The 24933-nt window shown below is 46.4% G+C and overlaps 1 protein-coding gene across 1 annotated transcript in view; it reads right to left on the reverse strand.

Moving 5' to 3' along the window:
* LIMD1 (LIM domains containing 1) overlaps window positions 1-24933 on the reverse strand; it is an 88437-nt gene that overhangs the window by 35873 nt on the left and 27631 nt on the right. Inside the window, exon 2 of the mRNA XM_003256969.4 lies at window positions 9847-9948. Within this exon, the coding sequence (XP_003257017.2) occupies window positions 9847-9948 (102 nt within the window). The remainder of the gene's footprint in view (window positions 1-9846; window positions 9949-24933) is intronic.

Here is a 24933-nt window from a genome sequence, read left to right on the forward strand (position 1 = left end):
CGTGCAGCTTGTGGCTACTGTATTGGACTGCATATAAAGCCTCTAGTTCCTAAATCTTTTTTTTTTTTTTTTTTTTTGAGACAGAGTCTTGCTCTGTCACTCAGGCTGGAGTGCAGTGGCACGATCATGGCTCACTGCAATAAATGCAATAAATGCTCCACAGACAGCAGCTCACATTACACTGGCTTACAGGCATGGATCCACTGATGGGCAACTATGGGTGCAAACAAAACTGTCAGTGAAAGGAGGAGAGAGAAGGGAAGGGAAAGGGAAGGAGAAGGAAGCTGAAGGGGCCAGAGCCAGGGGCAGAAATGTAAGAGAACAGCTGAGAGGCACATGAAGAAGGGATACCCTCAGTGAGATGAGATGGCCACAGAAACCTGAGGAGTGCCTACAACGCCAGAATACAGTCAGGCCTGGGTAAAAGAGTTTACTCCCTAATCCAGGACTCCGGATCTGAGATGAGGCACTGCGGTGCAACATCTTCCTGCTAATTATGGTGTGATGCTCCTGGCGTACTGGAGTGCTCTTCATTCTCCTCTTCGACTTGAGAAGACAAGTGACACCCTGGGCACTGCCAAGTATCACCCTTGGTCTGGGACTACCACGGGGGAAAGGTACAGACTTCCAACAAAAACCAGATATGTGCAATATCAGGAGCTTAGGACGCAGACATGGCCACATAAGGTATAGGTTACACCAAAGTCAGCCTCTACAATGTACTGCAAAACCTCTCAGACTGTGTTCAGACGATAGGAACAAAGGAATCTGATGGTCTCCCCTGTCAGGGACTTCCTGGCCTCTGACTGAACCAGCAGAGTCTGACCTGGGAAACCAGGTTTGGCCCCAACTCCAGTGCACTAGCAGAACTAGGCTTGCAGGAGATGGACACAAGAGACCCTTTGATAACCAAAGTAAGTGGCCCCTTCACTCTCTTCTGATCCCTGCGGCCCTCTGGCCAGCTCCAGCCTATTTTGGTTGCTTCCTGATCTTTCCCGTGCCCACTGATTTCCTTTAGCATCTGCCCACTCTTCCTTTCTCACATTCTTGATCTTCAGCTTTTTCCTTAGGTCCTGCTGACTCATTCTGCTCATACAGAACTGCTGAATATGATGAGAAATATTCGGACAATTCAACAGCTCAGAAACTCAGGGATCAAAGCCCTTAGTCCATTTCTCTACTATGGGTGCATCCCATGATTGAATTCTACCTCCCCTATTCCCAGCCCCAGGCCACTCTCCTGCACTCACAACTCGAGGGTGGCCAAAAACCCAGTCTCTGTTGTCACACAACCCCAAGGCAGCTGCTGAACCTGAAAAGTCAAGGCAAGGCCCCATGGCTACAGCCCGGCTCCTGTCTTTGGCAAATACTCTCTCTAAGTAAAGGTAATTTAATACAGTGGCTAAAAGCAAGAGCTGTGGATCCACAGGTCTTGGGTTCAAGTGCTGACCACACCACTTAACAGTGACATCACCAACCACAAACTAAACTCTCCAAGCCTCAATCTGTACATCTTAAGTTGAGAGTAATAATAATAATGAACGTTGAACTCACTGAATTGCTACAGGATTTAGTGAGCCGCCATGGGTGGAGGAGGGCTAGGTGGTGTCAGGCCCACAGTAAGCTAGAAAGCTTACCTATAAATTATCTATAAATATCGCGGTGACTGTTTCACAGAAGCAGACCTGCATGAATTAAAGGAAGATCTCCCTAGTTCAGACTTAACTAATTCAAAATGTGTAAGCATTTTCAGGGGCTGGGTTGACGAGGTCATTTACAAAGTCAACAAAAAAGGGAAAGGATTTCAGATGCAGTATTTAGACTTTGTAAGAAAAACAAAATAGCTGGCAAGAACCCTCCAGTCCTTCAGAGGCGAACTAACTGGTGAGTCAATCACCAAGCACTTACTCATTCGCTAAAAACCTCTGTTCCACAACACGAGGCTTGGTCCTAATTGTTTTATTTATCTCAAGTAACAAAATGGCATTTTGTGAGTGTTCTAGATGCAGGCTTTTTACTAAGAAAGGCTTTCTTCCAACTGGGTCTCAACAAGTGAGATTTCACTATAAATCCCATTCTCAATCTTCAACAGGCATGGACATTCGGTTTTTGGAAGGTGAAATGAGCAATGGAATATAATCTTAGTTTTGCTTTTTCTCCCCACTAAGGCATGGCTGGCAGGTCACAGTGCATCCTACACCCAGCAATATAAACAGTAGGTTACACCACTGCAATTCATTCTGGCCTTGACTTACACATCCCAGCACCACAAGTGGACCCTGTCTGGCCCTCTGCAGCCTTCCACTGAGCTCGGACATGCACTGGGCATAATTTCTGTCAACTGTGGGACTGGCTGCTTCCCAACTTCCATCCCCAAGGTGGGCACCCCCCTGCTCCATGGGCTTCTGGCAGGGAGAGTATATTTACTTAGTCCATCATTTTCCGTCTCATATCATCGAAAAACTAATAGGAATCATGACACTAACATGGCAAGCAGGTTTCACCTGACTGTAGGATGGAATTTGTTTAGTCTGTGAAATGAACGTCTTACTTTTTAAACCTCAATCTGCCTGCAGTGAGGACGCAGGACCTTGCCTACTTCTCCCTCACAGACCACTTTTTTTTTTTTTTTTTTTTTTTGAGACAGAGTCTCGCCCTGTCGCCCAGGATGGAGTACAGTGGCACAATCTTGGCTCACTGAAAACTACGCCTCCTAGGTTGAAGTGATTCTCCTGCCTCAGCCCCCCAAATAGCTAGTATTGTAGGCACATGCCACTACACTCGGTTCATTTTTGTATTTTTAGTAGAGATGGGGTTTTGCCATGTTGCCCAGGCTGGTCTCAAACTCCTGACCTCAAGTGATCTACCCGCCTCAACCTCCCAAAGTGCTGGGATTACAGGTTGAGCCACCACGCCTGGCCTCCCAGACTATTCTTGAAGGTGCCGAGAAGTCCACTCAACCCCACAGTCAGCATGTTGTTCCTCCTCTCATGCTGCTGCTTCTGAGGCACAGGTGGGAGCCAGCCTCCCTCAGACAGGCCACTTGACACGTAAGTAGACACAGCTGCCAACAGAGGCCACTCCTGCCCTCTCCACGGGCCTCCCTCCCACTCCAGGGTGTGCCAACAGCTTCCTGAGAGTGTCCAGTGCCAGTGGGGGGGGGCATGGCCGCCTGGGGTGGGCAGAGCCTGAGGGGGGAGGAGGGAGACCCACAGCACTCATCTCCACGGCAACCAAACATTCCCAGCCCAAGGAGCACAGCAAGGAAGAAGGGAACTTGAACAAACCACACAAACGCCCACACCACAACCTGATGCTTACTGCTGGAACGAGCACCAAGGAAACAATCCCACAGAAGGAAGGAAAGATGCTGCACGAAGATGCTGGCTGCGGCTGTGTGTAACAACCTGCAAACCAGCCATTAACTGTGGCACGATTTATCGACCACCACGTAACTTAAAATTATTATTATGAACTATGACATGACGTTAAATTGAAAAGGATACAACATTGTTTATATACTATGATCACAACTCTAAAAAATGTGTATAAACTTGGAGAAAAACTGGCAAGGAAAACATAAAAGTGACAGTAGCTGAGCTACAATGCTAACATAACAGGTTTCTGTCTTTAAAATTTTCTTTGCAGCGGCCAGATGTGGTGGCTCATGCCTATAATCCTAGCACTTTGGGATGCCAAGGCAGACAGACTACTTGAGCCCAGGAGTTCGAGACCAGCCTAGGCAACATAGCAAGATCCTGTCTCTACAAAAAATAATAAAAAATAGCTGAACATGGGGATGAATGTCTGTAATCCCAGCTACTCAGGAGGCTGAGGTAGGAGGATCGCCTGAGCCCAGGAGTTCAAGGCTGCAATGAGCTGTGATCCCACCATTGTACTCCAGCTTGTACGACAGAGCAAGACTCTGTCTCAAAAAAAAAAAGATAAAATTTTCTCACAGCTTTCCCCATTGCTGCTTCTCATCAGCAGATGGAGAAATGTGCATATCCGTGTAAGGGAACCTGCCACGGTGCCTGGGAGAACTGCACATAGCCATCTATGCAAAGGTTTGCCTGAATCTTGGTGGAACACCTTGCAGGCTTCCAGAACATAAAAAGAAGCACAGCTGTCTCTCATTCACCTCCCTATTCCCCTAGAAGCCTGTCACCAGACAGTGTCTTATCTCTAATGAGGTATGGGGATTTCTGCCTGCCCCTCAGAACAGAGCTGTGGGCTCTGAGACCACTTTGCTGCAGTCTAAAATTGCTTCTCAAAATCCAACTTGTGTGGCAGTCATCAGCCCCTTTTGCTTCAGTGTCATCCTCTTCAGTGTATGGGACAAGGACCCAGGAAGACGGTACCTTTGACTTATTCTTTGTGTTGCCTATGTAAGTAATAAACTGCCTAAAGTAACAGTGGCTTGTTGTATCTTTACCACACTAGTCAGGCCCTGGACTTGCCCTGTAAATGTGTGTGAGCTTAACAGTATCCCAATACTATGTTTTAATGCAGTATCGATGGACCTCAAGAAGTATGTGTATATACCAACAGATACCACCATATGCCATATGCTATATATATATAAAATATATAAATAAAATAAAATATATATAAATATATATAAAATCTGGCTTTACATACTATATACAGTGTTTTAAACTAGATTTTCATAAATGCAATGGGAAAATAGAAAAGATACATATACAAATATGTTCAGAAATATACACACTAACCAGACTCTATCAATAACCAAAATAAGATAAAGAACAAAGAAAACACACTTATTTTTGCTTGACTAGGTGGAAATAAATCAGAGGAGGGAGAACCAGAAAAACAAGGTGAGCATAGATTCAAGAGGTCTGGATTCCGTGCCAGCTCCATAGCCAGGTTTTTGACCTTGAGAAATTCTCTTTCCCTGTCTGCCCCCATTTTCTCTTCTAAGAAGGAGGGGATGCCCTACCCTAGATGCACCCAGACCCCCAGCTGTGCCGTCTCCATGGCGTTGAGGCTCACAGAGACGCACTCAGGACCTGCAGAGCTGAGACATAGAGCTCCTGGGTGCCTCCTTCTGCTCAAAGCTGAGGTAAAGGGCAGCAATCTGGTAACTGAAAAAAGACAAGTCGCCTCCAGTGTCTGAGAGAAGCTACTGAGACACATGCCCAGTCTCCAACATTCCAGCTGCTCTTTGGAACTGGAGAGGAAGTGGGACATTCACACAGCAGGAGGGCGTGCAGCCCCAGGGCAAACAGCAATGCCCCTGCACTCACTTTTTGACAAAATCCGAATCCTCATTCCTTCAGCAACTCTGTTCTAGGGACTGGTTTGCTGACAATGGATCCACAGAGAGTGCGGTTCACCGTCTATATAATAACACCAACAAGGGTCGGGCATGGTGGCTCGCACTTGTAATTCCAGCACTTTGGGAGGCCAAGGCAGGCAGATCACCTGAGGTCATGAGTTCAAGACCAGCCTGGCCAACATGGTGAAACCCTGTCTCTACGAAAAATACAAAAATTAGCCGGGCCTGGTGGTACATGTCTGTAGTTCCAGCCACTTAGGAGGCTGAGAGGCAGGAGAATCGCTTGAACCCGGGAGGCAGAGGTTGCAGTGGGCTGAGATCATGCCACTGCACTCCAGCCTGGGCAACAGCGTGAGATCCGTCTTTAAAAAACAAAACAAAACAAAACAACAAGAAAGCAGAGTGCACCAAATTCAGGAGGTCTCTTCCTGCTAAGGAAACAGGGAAGGCTTCCCGGAAGAGGAGGCATTTGAGCTGAGTCATAAGACTGGACAGAGAAATGTATTAAGTGAATAGGGAGAGGCTATTCTAGATAACAATGTGATCAGAGGCATGGAAGTGAAAAAGAGAAATTCAGTTTGACTGGAATAGGAAGCAGGAAGTGATAAGACAGGGACAAGACCACAAAGGCCTTCAATGCTAGGCCAATCAAAAACCCAAACCAGGTCTGTCTTCCTTAAGTGTCTGTGCTTGTCACAATTTGAAGAAAGAGAAACTCAATGCATTACGAAATAGACAGCCACTCTAGCAGCCATGGATGGAACCCACAGACTCATCTGCAATGGGCTAAATGTCTATGTCCCCCTAAAATTCCTATGTTAAAATCTAACCTCTGGCCGGGCACAGTGGCTCACGCCTGTAATCCCAGCACTTTGGGAAGCTGAGGCGGGTGGATTACCTGAGGTCAGGACTTGGAGACCAGCCTGACCAACGTGAAGAAACTCTGTCTCTACTAAAAATACAAAAATTAGCCAGGTTTGGTGGCGCATGGCTGTAATCTCAGCTACTTGGGAGGCTGAGGCAGGAGAATCACTTGAACCCAGGAGGCGGAGGTTGTGGTGAGCCGAGACTGCACCACTGCACTCCAGCCTGGGCAATAAGAGCAACACTCCATCTCAAAAAAAGAAAAAAAATCCTAACCTCCAAGGTGATGGGATTAGGGGGTAGGATTAGGAGGTGATTCTCATGAGGTGGAACCCTCAGGAATGGGATTAGTGACCTTATAAAGGAGATTCCAGAGAGCTCCCCTTCTACCATATGAGTACCCAGGAAGTGGGCCCTCAACAGATACCTCATCTGCCAGCACCTTGATCTTGGACTTTCCAGCCTCTAGAACTGTGAGAAATACATTTCTATTGTTTATAAGCCAACCAGCCTATGGTACTTTGTCATAATAGTCCAAACAGACTAAGACGCTCATCAATTGGTTTTCCCTCACCAACAGCTTCCCTAATTCAAATGGTAATTGCTTGAGGTGGAAAACAGCCTCTCCTTAATATTTATTTTCTTTTTCCTGAAAAAATAGAGCAAGTATTGAGAAACCGTTGCAGGAGTCAAAGGTCAAAGATAAATTGTAAACAAAGATCTGATACGAGCAGCCAACAAACATGAAAAAATGCTCAAGGGTCAGGTGTGGTGGCTCATGCCAGTAATCCCAGCCCTGTGGGAGGCTGAGGTGGGAGGATCACCAGAAGTCAGGAGCTCGAGACCAGCTTGGGCAACACAGCGAGACCTCTGTCTCTACAAAAATTTTAAAACATTAGCTGGGCATGGTGGCACATGCCTGCAGTCCCAGCTACTCAGAAGCTAAGGCAGAAGAGTTGCTTGAGTTTAAGGCTGCAGTGAGCTACAATTACATCATGGCACTCCAGCCTGGATGACACAGCGAGACCCCATCTCAAAACAAAACAAACCTCCACATCATTAATCATCAAAGAAATGCAAATCAAAACCACAAAATGGCCATTATTAAAAAGTCAAAAAGTAGATGTTGGCAAGGCTATGGAGAAAAGGCGATGCTTATACACGGTTGGTGGGAGTGTAAATTAGTTCAGCCACTGTGGAAAACAGTTAGGAGATTTCTCAAAGAACTAAAAATAGAGCTACCATTTGACCCAGTAATCCCATTACTGGATATATATGCAAAGAAAAGTAAATCTTCTACCAAAGATACCTGCACTCATATGTTTATCACCACACTATTCACAATAGCAAAGACATGGTATCAACCTAGGTGCCCATCAGCAATAAATGAATAAAGAAAATGTGGTACATATACACCATGGAATACTACATAGCCATAAAAAAATGACATCATGTCCTTTGCAGCAACATAGAAACACAAGAAACAGAAAACCAAATAGCTGAAAAACTTTCTGCTGGGTACTATGTTCACTGTGTGGGTGACAGGACCAATTAGAAGCTCAAACTTCAGATTCACACAATATACCCTTGTAACAAACCTGCACCTCTTGAATCTAAAACTAAAATTAAAATTTAACTAAATAAATAAAGGAGGGCCTAAACACAACTCCCATACAGATAAAACACAAACATGTGCCCAAGACTTTATTTAACTCATCAATTAATAAAGGAACCAATAAGTGGCATAATTGGGAGAATTCAAAGAATCATAGGCCATCAGGAAATGTTGACATCAATGTGTTTAATAGATTGCAAAACTGGTCAATCTCCACAGGGCAACAATCACCAACTGCACCTCCACCAGACAGTCTGCATTGCTATAGACAAGAATTGTGTTTGTTACCATCAATATTCTACAACTTACAGAGTGCAACATAGCTCAAAGACAAGGAAAGGCCCAGAGACCCAGATAATTCGATAACCAGACCACTCCTAGATTTCTACTGCAGACATTCTCAAAGTCTTTCCCTACACAGGTGAACACTGATCAATGTGTAAACCATAAACTCTCAGGCATGTGTTCTAGGGGAAATTGCAGTGAGGACTGAAGCATGAGGTTCAGAACTCAGGCATCTGCCTGGACCATCAAGGCTCAGCAGGTTGGTTAGGAGGCCACTGGTTGGTTAATCACATGCACTGGTTAACTTTATACCGGGAATTAGGATCTCTGGCTGTGAGCAAGTTCTTCCCCTTCCCTTCACCAGAAGGATCCAAAATGAGGATCCCCAAACCAATGGTAGTCAGCCCTGATCACACCCTGGAAGTATCTGAGAAGCTGTGAAAAAATACACTTGCCCCACTTGGGCGGGCGCAGTGGCTCACGCCTGTAATCCCAGCACTTTGGGAGGCTGAGGTGGGTGGATCACAAGGTCAAGAGATCGAGACAATCCTGGCCAACATGGTGAAACCCCGTCTCTACTAAAAATACAAAAATTAGCTGGGCATGCTGGTGCACATCTGTAGTCCCAGCTACTCGGGAGGCTGAAGCAAAAGAATCGCTTGAACCCAGGAGGCGGAGGTTGCAGTGAGCTGAGATAGCACCACTGCACTCCAGCCTGGGCGACAGAGCAAGACTCCGTCTCAAAAAAAAAAAAAAAAAAAAATTTAATACACTTGCCTCACTCCAGAAATTCTAAGGGTGATGCCCTGGCCCCACCCTTGATTAGCAGAATCAGATTGAGGTTCCTAGCTAATCCTATCAGATTAGGATTTAGCTCTGATTCTGATTAGCAGGGGTTTAAAGTCTCCACAGGTGATTCTAATGAGCAGTCAGGATTGCAAACCACGAGGCCAGATGGTTAGAAAGACCCCTTTGTTCCTGACACCCTGTGACTCTGCTGTAACATTCCCTTTTAGTTGAGAGCTGCTAGCCTCAGTATAGGATTGAGAATATAAGCAGGACATTTTCCAAAAATACTCCTCAAAATTAATCTTTGATAGAGACAGAAAACAAGCAAAATCCATAACTTGGTCAGACTTGGCAAGCATGCAACGTGTTAGAATCTTCCACGGGGAGCGGTTGCCATCCATTCAATCCAGACTCCTGATGGGCTGCTTGAATTATAATGCATGTATTGGGGTACAAAGATGCCCACAGGTGTGTGCTACACGGGTGGCATGCACACACACCTCATGCTCATACAGCAGCCTCCAAATCAAAGATGAGGTGAGGGAGGTGGTTACACAGTAATAAAGGACCCCCTCTCCGCCTCACACTGGGGTAGCTGACTGACGAATCACTTTTGGTTGGCTGGTCCCCACAGTGGGGGAGAGAACCGACAAATAGGGTAGACATGGTGAATCCCAGCACTTCCTCCCAAATCTTCTGAAACCTCTTCTTACATATTTCAAACCTGATGTGATTAGGGATCACTCTGAACTCATTCAACTTATCACCAGAATCACAGGCAATCTTTGGTATTGTGTTAAGTCACCGTGCCCTGATCGGCCTCTGTTGGTGGTAAGAAACTCTGCTATAAAAGACACTGTCTGGCTTTTCTGTGGGGCTGAGGAGGGCCATGGACCAACTGTCTCCGGAAAGATGATCTTCTCTCTCCTCCCTTTCTCGGTTCCCAGGTTCCTTATGCATCCCCCACACACCCGACACCCACACCCACACTTACTGCAAGCTGCACAGGTGAAGCATGTGTCATGGTAGAGGTTCCCCATGGCCTGACAGGCCTGGCCAGCCCCAAACACCCCTTTGCTGCATTTCACACAGGCTCCTGCAAGGACAAGAGAAACATCAGTGAGTCAGGAGGGAACCAGTGTAAACTGAGTCATAAAAAAGCCAATGAACAAAGTATAATACTATCCCTCCCCATGGCCAGCCCACCACCAAATCCAGTGGATGACTCATTTGAAGTCTTTCTCTCCCTCTCCCTCTGTCACTCTTTCAACTGCAGAAAACAGCTACCAGGCTGGACTTCAGGTCCCACTTTCCCTGCCCCACTGTTATGCTAATGTTCAGAATTCCTGGGCTTGGTCAACTCCCTCCCTCACCCCGCCCAAAGCTTTTGAAGGTTCCCACTGTTTATAAGACAGTTCAGAAAGATTGCACCATCACTATAATATGCCAAGCATGCAGGTTGGGCAATTTCTTTTTTCTTCCTTTTTTTTGAGATGGGGGTCTCGATATGTTGCTCAGACTGGTCTTGAACTCCTAGGCTCAAGCAATCCTCCCGCCTTGGCCTCCCAAAGTGCTAGGATTACAGGTGTGAGCCACCATGCCTGGCCAGACAATTCCAACTAAATTATTTCCTTTAATTTTCAGTGGGAACCACCAACTAGGATTTAGTAACCTCAATTTTTACAAAAAGTATATCACACCCCAAGCCCCGGGTTTGTCAGACTGCAAGCAAGTGCTCTTCCCTGCCCTTCCACCAGTAGCTCCTCACCCCCTAACAAGTCCCACAGGGTCTTAGCCCAGCCTTTGCTGATGGGCCCCTACCTAGTACATTCTACTCCTGCCCTTCTGTTCACTCAAGTCCTGAGGTTTCATCTCAGCCTGTCCCACGATTCCTTCCTCAGACTGTTTGAGGCCAGGAGTTCAACACCAGCCTGGGCAACATAGGGAGATCATCCATTGAGAAAGAGAGAGAGAGAGAGAGAGAAACTTTTTTTGAGACACAGTCTCACTCTGTCACCTGGGCTGGAATGCAGTGGTGCAATCTCAGCTCACTGCAACCTCCGCCTCCCGGGTTCAAGTGATTCTCTTGCCTCAGCCTTCCAAGTAGCTGGGACTACAGGAATGCAAAACCAAGCCCAGCTAATTTTTGTATTTTCAGTAGAGACAGGGTTTCACCATGTTGGCCAGGCTGGTCTCAAACTACTGACCTCAGGTGATCCGCCTGCCTCGGCCTCCCAAAGTGCTGGGATGACAGGCATGAGCCACCGCGCCTGGCCTGAAAAAACAAATTTAAAGAGCCAGGTTCTAACCTTGAGCCTCCCACCTACCCATGACTCCTGTAGAATGGATTAATGGTGATCGGCTCTCTGGGTGTCCGTTTCTTAATTAGGAAATAGAGGTTCCTTCCATCTGCCCTGCATATTCCCAGGAGCAGCAATTAAAAGAGCTGCTTTGTAAACCAAAAAGTTCTAAACAGTTAACATGCCTCAACTACAAAGTGCTTATTGGGACGCCTGGTCTAGAACAGCTCCACAATTTACTAGCTATGTGACAAGCGCAGACTAATTGAACTCCGATGTTGGGCTAGAAAATGGGGACAACAGTGGCCCCCTCGTAGGGTTACTGTAAGAGAATATGTGCAAAGTACTTAGTGCAGGGCCCCATACTTGGGAAATGCTCAATTAACAGGCAAATTGTAAGGATGACAATCATGTTACTGCCTCCTGCAAAAAGTGCCTTCAGCTTAAAAAGAGCTGTCTAAGAAGTTCTGGGCCTCTCTGGATCTCACATGGGCTCTGTGAACAGGCTGGAGGTCTCTCAGGCTAGGCCAGCCCAGAACCCCTACAGCAGCAGCCCAGGCTCCGGGCCTGTCCACATCAAGGAGGCCTTGGAGTCTCCCTCCCAAAGAACTCCCCTATTACAGTCAAATGAAAGACAGCACAATTATGTAAACAATGCGCAAGATGAAAAAAGAGTCATGGAGGAATATATTAAAATATAAACAGTGGTTTCTTTCTGTTGTAAAACTGTAGCTGGCCTTATTTCTTTACATTTTCTGTAGTTTTTTATAAGACAGCAGGCATTCATTACTTTACAGATTTTAAAAGGTCGTCTCAAAAAAGTGTTTGAATATGTTCAAATACATTATATAATGTTAAAATTTTTGAAAAATCAACTTCACAGATTTTATAAATATGAATTGCTCCCCTAGCACCCAGCAAGGTAGGCAGCTGGCATCCTTTGGTCAGGAGGAGCTCAGGCATCCTTTTCTAACTCTGGCTCCAATCTGCCAGGCTGTTCTCAGGCTGCAAATCCCCAGCCTTCTGCCCACAGGGTAGAAAGCCCTGTGTTTCAGAGTTCATATCATTTTAAATTGATAAACTGCATCACCATCAAAGGAAGTCCAAGCTAACACAGCCTTCATGAAATTCCCCCACACCAACAGGTTTAAGGAGAAAGCCCCTCTGCTGACACCAGGATAGCAGGGTGAAGCAGTCTGTAGGAAACAGACAAGAAATTGACCATTGGAGAAATTCATTTATGGAAAGCTCAAGAGGGCACAAGTATTGGTTATCCGCAGTTCTTCTTCTGTTTCAACATTTTCAAACATGCAGAAAAGTTGAAAGAATTATACAGAGGGTACCCATGTACTCACCATCCCGATTCTATAATTAACGTTTTGCTATCCATTCCTCAATCAATCCAACAATCCATCCGATTCTTGATGGATTTCAAAGTTGCAGGCAGCAACTTCACCCCAAACACTTCAGCCTCCCCATCATTAACTAGAGTTCATTATTTATTTGCTTAGGCTTATTTTTTTCCAGGTAAAATTCACAAACAGACATGAAAAGTATAAGTCTACCATTCAATGAGTTTTGACAAATGATCTAGGTAAAGCAAACCCAAATCAAGATATCGAATATTTCCAACACCCCCAAAAAGTTCCCGCCTGCCTCCTCCCTTCCATCTTCTCTTTAATGGCTATGAAATGCACGTGTGTGCACGTATATGTGCCCGTGGAGGGGAGGGTGGCGGGGGGATGAGATTACTGGACAGCTGGCATTTCTGTTCCTTGCAAGCAGCAAAGTCAACAGGGAGCCCCCACCAGCATGAAACTGAAAGCATCAAGTAATTCAGAGGCATCAGCATTTCTTTCTGTCTAATGATTTTTATATACAACTTAGGTACCTTATGCTCTCAAGGTAGAAAATACAGTTCCGGGCAAACTGCATTTCTTTTGCTGACACACATGGAGCTGTGGGGCCCACCTAGCAGCAAAGCATAAACACAACAGGGTTCAGGCATTACCACTAATCTTTAAGGCTCCTTTAAGCAGTCTCATTACTCTGGAAAGCAGTGGTGTTCACGGCTGCTGCTAGGGGCCCATGCACAGTGGCCACTGGACCAGGCCGAGCCAAGTGGGGCCTCTAGTATTTGGGATGGGGCAAATGTGGAAGTGATGGTGGTGGTGCATCCGCCATTGGGCACAGCACCTACCATGCTGTGGTGAGTTGCTAGTTACCTGGGCATTTGCCTGCCTCTCCTAGTGAATTGCAAGCGCCTTCAGAGTAAGGGCCATGTCTTAACTGTGGCCTCCGCAAGTGCTCAGGGAAACAAGTGTGAGTTGAATCACATTCCACATAGTTCCCTTCACAGTCCTTTCCTCTTTCTTCCTTACCTGGCACCTGCTTCCTTGTATCTTGGGCACACATGTCTGTTCCCCCACAAGCACTTCATACCAAGGCCCAGGGTCTTATTCATCTCTGAACACCCCCAGCCACAGACAAAGTGCACTTAGTATCCCCTCAGCAGACCTAAACACAGAGAAATGGGTTCTATGGACATCTATTGGGAACTGGCGATGACATAATTCAAATGTGATGATGGGGGAGAAATCTTTCCGAAAAGTGCCAAATATCAGGCCATGGCAAAATGTCAAGGTATGAGTTAGGTTATTGTTCGGTAATGCCAAAGTCCACTTCGAGATTACCCATCGTAAGTCCCCTGGTGGACCTGACTCTAAGCCTTTACAATGAGCAACAAAAGCTAGTTTGTCAGGCATCAACCAAAGCACACTCGAAGCAGGCTACATGTAATGTTAAAGCAGTGCACTCGTGAATATAATTCTGCTCACAAACATGGTGTAAAACCACTCCCAAATGCTGTGGCCTCTTTGTTTAACCTCCTGTAAAATGCTGGCTACAAAGAGCAGAGGGGCGCGGGGACTCAGCAGCTTAGCATGGCATGCCCACCTTTCCACCACCCACAGCGTGAGCACATGAAGAGGACCATCCTGCAAGACAGCTCACCAAAAAGGAAAGGTGAAATGAATTGCACGTGTCAGTGCAATGCTGCTGGCCCAGACTGCAGAAGCAAATGCATCTTATTAGGGTTTGGGGAATGAAATCCAGCACCTCTCCTACCCCTGTTCATAAGAGGCTGGCAGGATGGCCAGTGTCTTCACGTGGATGCTCTGACAACAGCTAGTGCCCCCCTGGACTTCCTGCCACTTTATCTCTCAACGGCAGAGCTTCCTCCCCTCTCCCCACACCCTGCTCAGCTACACTCTCTTCTGGTTTCCTCTCTCTGAGGCCTGTGACCCTCTGCCTTCAGCTGTCCCTCACTTTCTGTTCCTGCAGCTGAGTCCTTTGGGCTGCTGACATCCTTTCTCTCCACCGTGACCAGTGACCACCTAGCACAGATACAAAACAAGGAAGCCACCTGTGTTCGAAACCATGGAAGACCCCATAAGAAGCCAAGCAGGTAGGAAAAGATTTCATCCTTGTGGCTAAATGGATCTAAAAGTACGTCCTAGACAGAAAAGGTAGGGAAAACAATAAACTGAATTTCACATTCTAGGAAATCATGTGTCTACTATGGGCCAGACCCTGGACTTGGGGATTTCTTTGTTTTTTTTTTTGAGACAGAGTCTCACTCTGTCGCCAGGCTGGAGTGCAGTATATCAGTATGGACTCATAGATATTTTATTCTTTGGATTTTTATTATTATTATTTGAGACAGAGTCTTGCTCTGTCATCCAGGCCGGAGTGCAGCATGCGATCTCGGCTCCCTGCAACCTCTGCCTCCTGGTTTCAAGCTATTCTCCTGCCTCAGCCTCCCGAGTAGCTGGGATTACAGGTGTGCACCACCACGCCTGACTAATTTTTGTATTTTTAGTAGAGACGGGGTTTCTGCATGTTGGCCAGGCTGGTCTGGAACTCCTGACCTCAGGTGATCCGCCTGCCTCAGCCTCCCAAAGTGCTGGGATTACAGGCGTGAGCCACCGCACCTAGCTAGACTTGGGGATTTCAACCAGTGAAGGAGCTGCTGCCATCTCCTGTCTAAAACCCAAGTTCCAGAAAGGTCCTGTCACTTGCTGAAGGCTGCACAGTGGGTAGGTTTGAAAGAGGGAATCTGAGCCCCAGTTCCAACTCAAAGGTCTCATTATGACTATCTGGTTGGCAGCTGTGGCTATTCCTGCCACACATGCCCCCCGACCCCCATCATGAGGGGAGCTCCTTCCTCACCCCGTAACATATCACCTGCTCAGGGATTCAGACCCCAGACCAGCCCTGCCCCCAATCTCCTACTACCCACCCTGGCCCACCTTCCATTCTACCTTGTCCCTCACACACATGACCATCTTTCTGCCTGGGACCTCAATCACAAGGCCTCTCCCCGGGGGTCGACCCGCAGCTCCTCCTGCCCTTCTGTGAGGGGCCCCGCAGGTGCGTGCCTTCTGATTGCCCTTCAGGAAACCATTCGTTCCCCCCACAAACACTTCCCTCTCACTCATTTGGAGCCAGCCCCTCTCCAGATGCTGGCTACAGGATGGGGAGCAGGGTGACTGCACTGTGGCCCTGCCCTTGTAGAAACCAGACCCTGCCACCACTGGTGGTGAGCTGCCCAATCTCATCTGTACGTTCACTAAGTGGTCCGGGCTGAGGAGAGGCTCAGGCTCAACAAGAAGAAAAAGAGTAGGCTCTTAGCCTCCCTTGGCTTTGCCAGGGTCCACCATGCCACAAGATTTTAAAGAAATGCCCAACAGAGGAAAGAAAATATATCATCATGTTACTATAACAACCAAGCTCAAAAATCAGAAGGGAAGTAAGAGGAATAAGGAATACACTTTTAGGAGAAGAGAGGAAGGGATGGGCATTTTTCCCCTGCAATTAGACTTACTGCCCCTTTAGCCCATTCTCCAAATTGTAGCCCAAGCGATCTTCTTATAAAACAGCTTTAATGAGATATAAGTAGCATATAATAAGCTGTACCTATTTAAAGGGTACAATTTGGTATTAAAATGGGAAAAGTCCCCTTGTCCCTCTCACAGGGTGTGCAGTGGGAGTGTGGCTCGCTTCTTCAGTGCCCCGCTGTTCAAACCTCTAGGGGAGCATACAGGCTCTCCTCTGACTGCCCCAGCCAAACTCTGCCTTGTTCTGCCCGTTGATGGCCTGCCGGTGTGGTGGTGTCTGTTGGTGTGCTCCCGGCATCCTCTTGCCATCCAGCTGCTTGTATCTTCTTCCGCTGGTGTGTTCCTCCCACCATCCAGCAGCTTCTGTCTCTGCCTTGCTAGGGTCTCAGGTTTTTACAGGCCCAGGATGGGAGCAAGGCAGGCTGGGGTGGTCTTGGAAAATGCAATATTTGGGTGCGAAGGCAGAAGTGCCTGTCCTCACCTAGGTCCCTGGTGGTAGAGCCCTAGCCAGGGACCATGCCCTCCTCTACCCAGCACTTCCCTTCCCTGCTTCTGTATCAGTATATTGTGACATTTCTTTTCTTTTTTATTTTTATTTTTTTTTGAGACAAGAGTCTTGCTCTGTCACCCAGGCTGGAGTGCAGTGGCGTGATCTCGGCTCACTGCAACCTCTGCCTCCCAGGTTCAAGCGATTCTCCTGCCTCAGTCTCCTGAGTAGCTGGGATTACAGGCATGTGCCACCACACCTGGCTAATTTTTGTATTTTTAGTAGAGACAGAGTTTCACCATGCTGGTCAGGCTGGTCTTGAACTCCTGACCTCATGATCTGCCCGCCTCGGCCTCCCAAAGTACCGGGAATATAGGTGTGAGCCACTGTGCCCAGCCCCATGTTGTGACATTTCTATACACCTGTGAAATCATCACCACAATCAAGACAACGATCAAATCCACTGCCCCAGAGATTCCCCATGTCCTCGTGCCTTTTGCAATCCCTCCCCCCTTCCTCTTCCTCTCCCCAGGCAACCACTGATCTGCTTTCTGTCATCACAGATTAGCTTGTCTTTTCTAGTTTATATAAATGGAATCTGGAGTATGTACTTTATCTGGTTTATGTACTTTATCTGGTTTCTTTCACTCAATATAAATTGAGATTCACACATGCTGTTACATGCAGCAGGAGCTCATTCCTCTTTATTGCCATGTGGTATTCCACCATATGGATGTATTAGTTTGTTTATCCATTTGCTTGTTGATGTATATGAGCTGTTTCCAGTTTGAGGCTATTACAAATAAAGATGCCATCAATATTTGTGTACAAGTGTTTGTAATGGACATACATTTGCATTTCTCTTGAGTAAAGGCCTAGGAGTGAAATGGCTGGGTCTTATGGTAGGTGGATGATTAACCGTTTATGAAAATTGACAAACTGCTTTCTGAAGAAGTTATATCATTTTACATTCCTACCAGCAGTTCATTAGAGTTCCAAATTCTCCACATCCTTGCCAACACTTGGCATGAATAGTCTTTTAAATGTTATCCATTCTATTGTAATAGGTTATAGAGCAGCATCTCATTGTAGTTTTAATCTGCATCTCTCTAGTAACTGATGTGTGTGAGCATCTTTTCACCTGCTTATTGCTCAACCTTTTCTTCTTTAGTGAGGTGCCCAAATCTTTTGCCTATTTTTTTTCTTATTGTTATGAGAACTCCTTATACATTCTAGATACAAGTTCTTTATCAGATATTGCTTCACAGAGGTTTTGCTAGAGTCCCACAAACTAGCTGCCTTGGTCCCCATAGACTCTCAGCTCCTTTTCAACTCAGGGAGTCCACCAGGTTCTGCCTCTCTTCTCCCTCCCTGTGCCAAGGCCTGGAAATTCTCTCGAGGCAATTAGCTGGGGCCGTCACTGGGCTCACCTCATTTGCTTCCTATCTCTCAAGAATCACCTTCTTGATGTCCAGTGTCTTGAAAACCTTTGGTTCATATATTCTTTTTTTTTTTTTTTTTGAGATGGGGTCTTGCTCTGTCGCCCAGGCTGGAGTGCAGTGGCACCATCTCGGCTCACCACAACCTCTGCCTCCCAGGTTCAAGCGATTCTCCTGCCTCAGCTTCCTGAGTAGCTGGGACTACAGGCATGCAACACCACGCCTGGCTAATTTTTGTATTTTCAGTAGAGATGGGGTTTCGCCACGTTGGCCAGGCTGGTATCGAACTCCTGACCTCAAGTGATCCATCTGCCTCGGCCTCCCAAAGTGCTGGGATCACAGGCATGAACTACCGTGCCTGGCCTATATTTTTTCGGTTGTTTAAGGCAGGAGGTTCATCCAGTCCCTGATGCCCCATCTTTAGAATGGGCTTTTTCATTTTATAAAAAAGTGATGGGTTCTCGCTATGTTGACCAAGTTGGTCTTGAACTCCTGGCTTCGAGTGATCCTCCCATCTTGGCCTCCCAAAGTGCTGGGATTACAGGTGTGAGCCACCACATCCAGCCCAGAATGGGCATTTATTAAACATCACAAGTGCCAACATGGTGCTAGACAGTTTATATGTGTTTCTTCATTTAACAACAATTCTATAAAACATCATCACTTTATACGTGAAGAAACTGAAGTTCAAAGATTAAATCTAATGCACAAAGTCAGGCTGACTTATCTGTCTCCTTTCCAGTCCACCCTACTGCACTTATAAGAGGGGCTAAGGGAGTACGGGGGAAGAAAAGGTCCAGGAGTTCTGCTTATCCCCAAAACTTAGTATCTTCATGGCTTTGGGGCACCAGCGAATCCCCAAATCCCAGCTCAGTGATGGGAGCATAGCTCCTTCTTGGCTGCAGCTAGGAGATGAAGGCCAAGCCCACCCCTACGCACAGAGAGATGTGGCCCTTGGAACCCTGGGCATGGAGCGGCCCCAGAAGAAGGTGTTTGTGCCCAGGGCCTCTGCTTCGAGGACACCAAAGAAGCTGGGGGAGCACAGTGGATTTTTGAAAGATCATTAATAGTCAATAGGCCCATAGACTTCAGTGGGAATTATTTTTAAAAAAATGAAAATTTATCATTTATCATTTTGGCCTATTTCCTTCCGGTATTTTTTCAATGAATTTACTTTTTTTTTTTTTTTTTTGAGCAGTTTTAGGTTCACAGCAAAACTGAGCAAAAGGTACAGAGAATTTCCACATATCCCCTTCCCTACACATGCACAGTCCCCCTCCCCTATCAACAGCCCCCACCAGAGTGGTACACTTGTCACAACTGAGGAACCTACATGGACACATCATTATCACCCAAAGTCCACAGCTCATGTGTGGGTTCACTCTGGGTGCTGTACATTCTATGGGTGTGGACAAGTGTATGGCATGTATCTATTACAGTAGCAAACAGACTAATTTCACTGCCCTAAAAATCCCCTATGCTCCACTTATTCATCTGTTCCTCCCCAAAAACCCCTGGCAACCATTGATCCTTTTATTTTCTCCAAAGTTTTGCCTTTTCCAGAATGTCATGTCTTTGGAATCATACACTATGCAGCCTTTTAGATCGGCTTCTCTCACTTACTAACATGCATTTATGGTTTCTCCATGTCTTTTCATGGCTCAATAGCTCATTTTTTCTTAGTGCTAAATAATATGCCATTGTCTGGATATACAACCATTTATTGACACAGTCATCTACTGAAGGATCTTGCCAAGTTTTGTCATTATGAATAAGCTTCTATAAACATCCGTGTGCAGGTTTTTGTGTGGACATAAGTTTTCAACTCATTTGGGTTAATACCAAGGACTGTGACTGCTGGATTATACAACAAGAATATGTTCAGTTTTATAAGAAGCTGCCAAACTGTCTTCCAAAATGGCTATACAAGATTCTTTTAAAAATCATAATATTCTCACAGGAAAAGGCAAAAACAAGGGACAGTTGAGTCCTGTTTAAAAGATGTGCAGCAGGAGGCAATGACCCACCAAGGATTACTCAAACGTTTCTCCCACCTCTCTTTTGTGGCTTATGGTTTTATACTAGGTAGGGTTAGCAGTATATGTCTCCTCATATTAGTCAAACAAACAAGCTTGCTGAGCCAAATAAGCCAGGGCAGGGCTCTGGCTGTATATTTTGGTATCCCCATGTCTTAATCCATTTCGTGTTGCTATAATGGAATACCTGAGACTGGGTAATTTATAAAGAGCAGAGATTTATTTTTTACAGTTCTAGAGGCTGGGAAGTCCAAGGATCAAGGGCCCATATCTACCAAGGGCCTTCTTATTGCATCATGGAAGGGTGAAAGCATGTGCAAGAGAGAGCAGGGAAGGGGGCTAAATCCATCCTTTTACCAGGAACCCGATCCAGAGATACTGTCATTAATCCATTCACAAGGGCAGAGCCTTCACGACCTAATCACCTCTTAAAGGTCCCACCTCTCAACACTGTTGCCTTGGGGATTCAGTTTCCAACACTTGAACTTTGGAGGGCATATTCAAACCCTAAAGGATGCCACAAACAAGAAATGCTGAGTGCCACACACACAGTAGCTGCCAAATAAGCACTGAACACATTCAAAAACCAGAGTCAGCAGGAAGGTGTTCTAGGTAAGTGAAGGCACAGAGACAGGAAAGGCAGAGGCACATACACAACTGTGTTCCATGCTTATTTGGCATCTACTAGGTGTGAGGTACTCGGCATTTCTTGTTTGTTTGGGCTCCATATTAATGGCATCGGTGAGCTATATATATAAATCAGGCTGACCTAACTTTCTCTGTGCACAACAGTGGTTCTCAAATGGCTTAAATGGGTAGAAACTTTTCTTTTAAAAAGTATCAATGGAACCTCAACTATATATAACACACATAAGAGAAACCACCATGGTTTAGGGTGGGACAGGGCCCACTCTGCCTCCTAGGCTGTCCTGGCCCCCTGCAGTGGTTCCAGGAAGATTATCTGAAAACCATTAACACACAGCAAAACTGATCAACTGCAGATACAACGCTGCCTGGCCTGGGCAGCATTCCATGTGAAATAAGTTACCCTGAATTGGTATTAAATCACCTTCTGCACACCCAAAGCCAAAAAACAATTTGAACTTTGCAGGGCACCTACTCCACTCTCCCAGCAAAGGCAGGATTTACAAAAAATAAAAATAAAAAATAAATAAAGGAAGATAGCAGAGCACTCTTAGCAAGAGAGTTGGCTAGAAGACAATTCCTGCCTCCTTCCTGCCCACAGCCAGGCTGAGGACGCAGCCAGCCAGGGCGACGACCAAGTCGGAATCTCCTGTTGTGATGGAAAGTTTTTTTTTTTTTTTGAGACGGAGTCTTGCTCTGTCACCTAGGCTGGAGTGCAGTGGCGTGATCTTGGCTCACTGCAAGCTCTGCCTCCCGGGTTCACGCCAGTCTCCTGCCTCAGCCTCCCGAGTAGCTGGGACTACAAGTGCCTGCCACCACACCCGGCTAATTTTTTTTTTTTTTTTTTGTATTTTCAGTACAGACAGGGTTTCACTGTGTTAGCCAGGATGGTCTCAATCTCCTGACCTCGTGATCCACCCACCTCGGCCTCCAAAAGTGCTGGGATTACAGGCGTGAGCCACCGCGCATGGCCATTGGAAAGGTTTTAAGTAAAAAGGCTCTACCAGATTAGCCAATGAATGTGGCCCTGCTCCCACCCCCGTCTCACACCTCGACTTTCTTCTGTGCCACTTCCCTCTCAGTGAAGAAGGGAGGCCTCCCAGAGCAGTGCCCCCACCACACCACCAGACATCATGCAAGATCACATAGCCATGAACCACCTACTGTGTGCTGAAAGGGGTCGGGGCAAGGGTCAGGGCATCCAGTCAGCATCTGCAGGGATGCTAGAAGGATCAGCCTGGAACATAATTTTATGAGTTATCCCAAACATAGCTTGAGCAAGGCTCTTTCTTGGCCAAAAGTTGCTGCCTGTGCACCTGGACAGCTCTGGGCATCAGCAGGTTCTGAAGAGGAGCCAAGTCCTTGGGACAGAGCTAGACCAATGATCACAGCAACAGTCTTCCCCCAGCCACTCTAAAAGCTCACAAAAGATCTCCAGGGGTGGCTGCTGCTGGGCTCCTGACTAACACGCATATCAGATTCCCACTTCTCAAGTCTGGCTGTACAGAATCGATGTGCGAATGCCCAACACTACCTCCAGAGACAGGGTCCCGTTTTAGGAGTAAGGCCAAAGCTCTCCAGCTGACTCTAGTGCACAGCCAGGGACTAGAACCACAGATGTAGATAACGCAACACCCTGCATCCTACCTGGCATCCTGGACATCCCCTGCCTCTGCCCTCTCCCCTACACACTCTGTAGTTTTCACATCAATGGGTAAAGCCATCACCAAGCCACGAAGGAAGTACTTAAGACCACTCTGGGCCATGGGGTCATTGCGCCAGCCTACTTTCTTCATTCTGAACTTGCCATTAAAACACACACGGCCTCAAAACCAATGATGGCCTTACTTCATCACAGTGGGAAAGGAAGTTTCTAATGCAATTTCCCAATCACTGTGAGCTTGCGCTTGCCCTGCCAGATTGCCTGTAGGTATACTTTTGCCCAAGGACACTACTATTCCCTGGCCTAAATGATTCCTGGCCTCCACTCTACAGGGAAACAAGGAGCTCAAAGTACCCCTGAGCAAGTCCTGCATCCCACCCCCAACTCCTACATGATGCTCTCCTCCAGCTATCGCCAGGGCAGCCCAGCCTGCAGCCTCTGGTTATACCCTTCTCTCTGGTCTTCCTTTTTCCTCATGAGGGTCTTCACTTCGACTCTCTCCACAGAGGCTGATGAGCTTTCTCAACTCTAATACAAAATAGGAATGGCCAAGCAGCATTCAAAAGGGTGTTCCTTGCTAGGAGTCACATGCAAAGAGGGGATGCCACTTGTCACTAACCTGATTGACAAAGATGGAAAATAAGGATGATAACAGTGTCACCGAGGTGTAGAGAAAGGGCTCTCTCATACACTCTTAATGGAAGCACAAATGTGGACAACCTTTCTGGAGGGCAGTTTGGCATGATACATCAAAAACCTTTAAAAGGCCAGGTGAGGTGGCTCATGCCTGTAATCGCAGCACTTTGGGAGGCCAAGGGGGGATCACCTTAGGTCAGGAGTTCGAGACCAGCCTGGCCAACATGGTGAAACCCTGTCTCTACTAAAAATACAAAAATTAGCCAGGCGTGGTAGCACATGCCTGTAATCCCAGCTACTTGGGAGGCTGAGGCAGGAGAACTGCTTGAACCTGGGAGGCGAAGGTTGCAGTGAGCCAAGATCATGCCACCGCAATCCAGCCCGGGCGACAGCGTGAGACTCTGTCCTAGAAAAAAAAAAAAAAAAAAAAAAAACCTTTAAAAAAGTTCACACTATTTGACCCCATACAGCAGTCTCCCCTTTCCTCAGTCTCAGCCAACCATTGTCAAAACATGGGTGAGTACAGTACAGCAAGATATTTTGAAAGAGAAAGACCACATTCACATAATTTTATTATAGTGAACTGCTATAATTGTTCTATTTTATAATTGTTGTTGTTCATCTCTTACCATGCCTGATATGTAAATTAAAGTTTATCATAGCTATATGCATACAGGAAAAGTCACAGTGTGTACAGGGTTCGGTACTACCCACAGTTTCAGGCATCCACTGGGGGTCTTGGACTATATCCCCCATGCATGAGGGCGGACTACTGTAATTTAACAGAATTTTTCCTAAGGAAAAAAATTTAAAATTCTCTCCAAAATAGATGTGCACAGAGACAGCTAGTAGATTCCTGTTTGCCCAGGGCTGGAGGAGAGTGGAGCAGGGAGTGACAGCTAGTGGGAGTAGGATTTATTTTCTGGGATAATAAAAATCTTCTAAAATTAGATAGTGGTGATTGTTACACAACTCTGTGAATATACTAAAAACCAGTGAATTACACAATTTCTTTTTTTTTTGAGATGGAGTCTCGCCCTGTCGCCAGACTGGAGTACAGTGGTGTGATCTCGGCTCACTGCAGCCTCCAACTCCCTGGTTCAAGTGATTCTCCTGCCTCAGCCAAGTAGCTGGGATTATAGGCACACACCACCATGCCTGGCTAACTTTTGTGTTTTTAGTACACACGGGGTTTCAGCATGTTGGCCAGGATGGTCTCGATCTCCTGACCTCTTGATCCACCCACCTCGGCCTCCCAAAGTGCTGGGATTACAGGTGTGAGCCACCACGCCCAGCCTGAATTACACAATTTCAAATGATGGATTTATGGTAATGTGAAGTATACCTGTTATTAAATGCTGGGTTTTTTTTGTTTGTTTTTTTGAGACAGAGTCTCGCTCTTTCGCCCAGGCCAGACTGCAGTGGCACTATCTTGGCTCACTGCAAGCTCTGCCTCCTGGGTTCACGCCATTCTCCTGCCTCAGCCTCCCGAGTAGCTGGGACTACAGGTGCCCGCCACCGCGCCCGCCTAATTTTTTGTATTTTTAGTAGAGACGGGGTTTCACCATGTTAGCCAGGATGGTCTCGATCTCCTGACCTCGTGATCCGCCCACCTCGGCCTCCCAAAGTGCTGGGATTACAGGCGTGAGCCACCACGCCCGGCCCATTAAATGCTGTTGTTTAAAAAAGAATGTGCAAAACTACTCATCAAAATATTAAACACTTAAATATGAAAAATAGAAAATATAAATATCTAATGCACAGGTAAAGTTAAGTAAATACTACACAACTTTTAAAAATCATATTCTAGAGTAGCACTGCCTAATAGAAATGTTTCTATAATAATGAAAATGTTGGCCAGGCACAGTGGCTCACACCTATAATCCCAGCACTTTGGGAAGCCAAGGTGGGAGGATCTCTTGAGCGTAGGAGTTCAAGACCAGCCTGGCAACAGAGTAAGACCCCTGTCTCTACATA

This window comes from Nomascus leucogenys, chromosome 4 (assembly GCF_006542625.1).
Source record: "Nomascus leucogenys isolate Asia chromosome 4, Asia_NLE_v1, whole genome shotgun sequence".
Taxonomy (NCBI): domain Eukaryota; kingdom Metazoa; phylum Chordata; class Mammalia; order Primates; family Hylobatidae; genus Nomascus; species Nomascus leucogenys.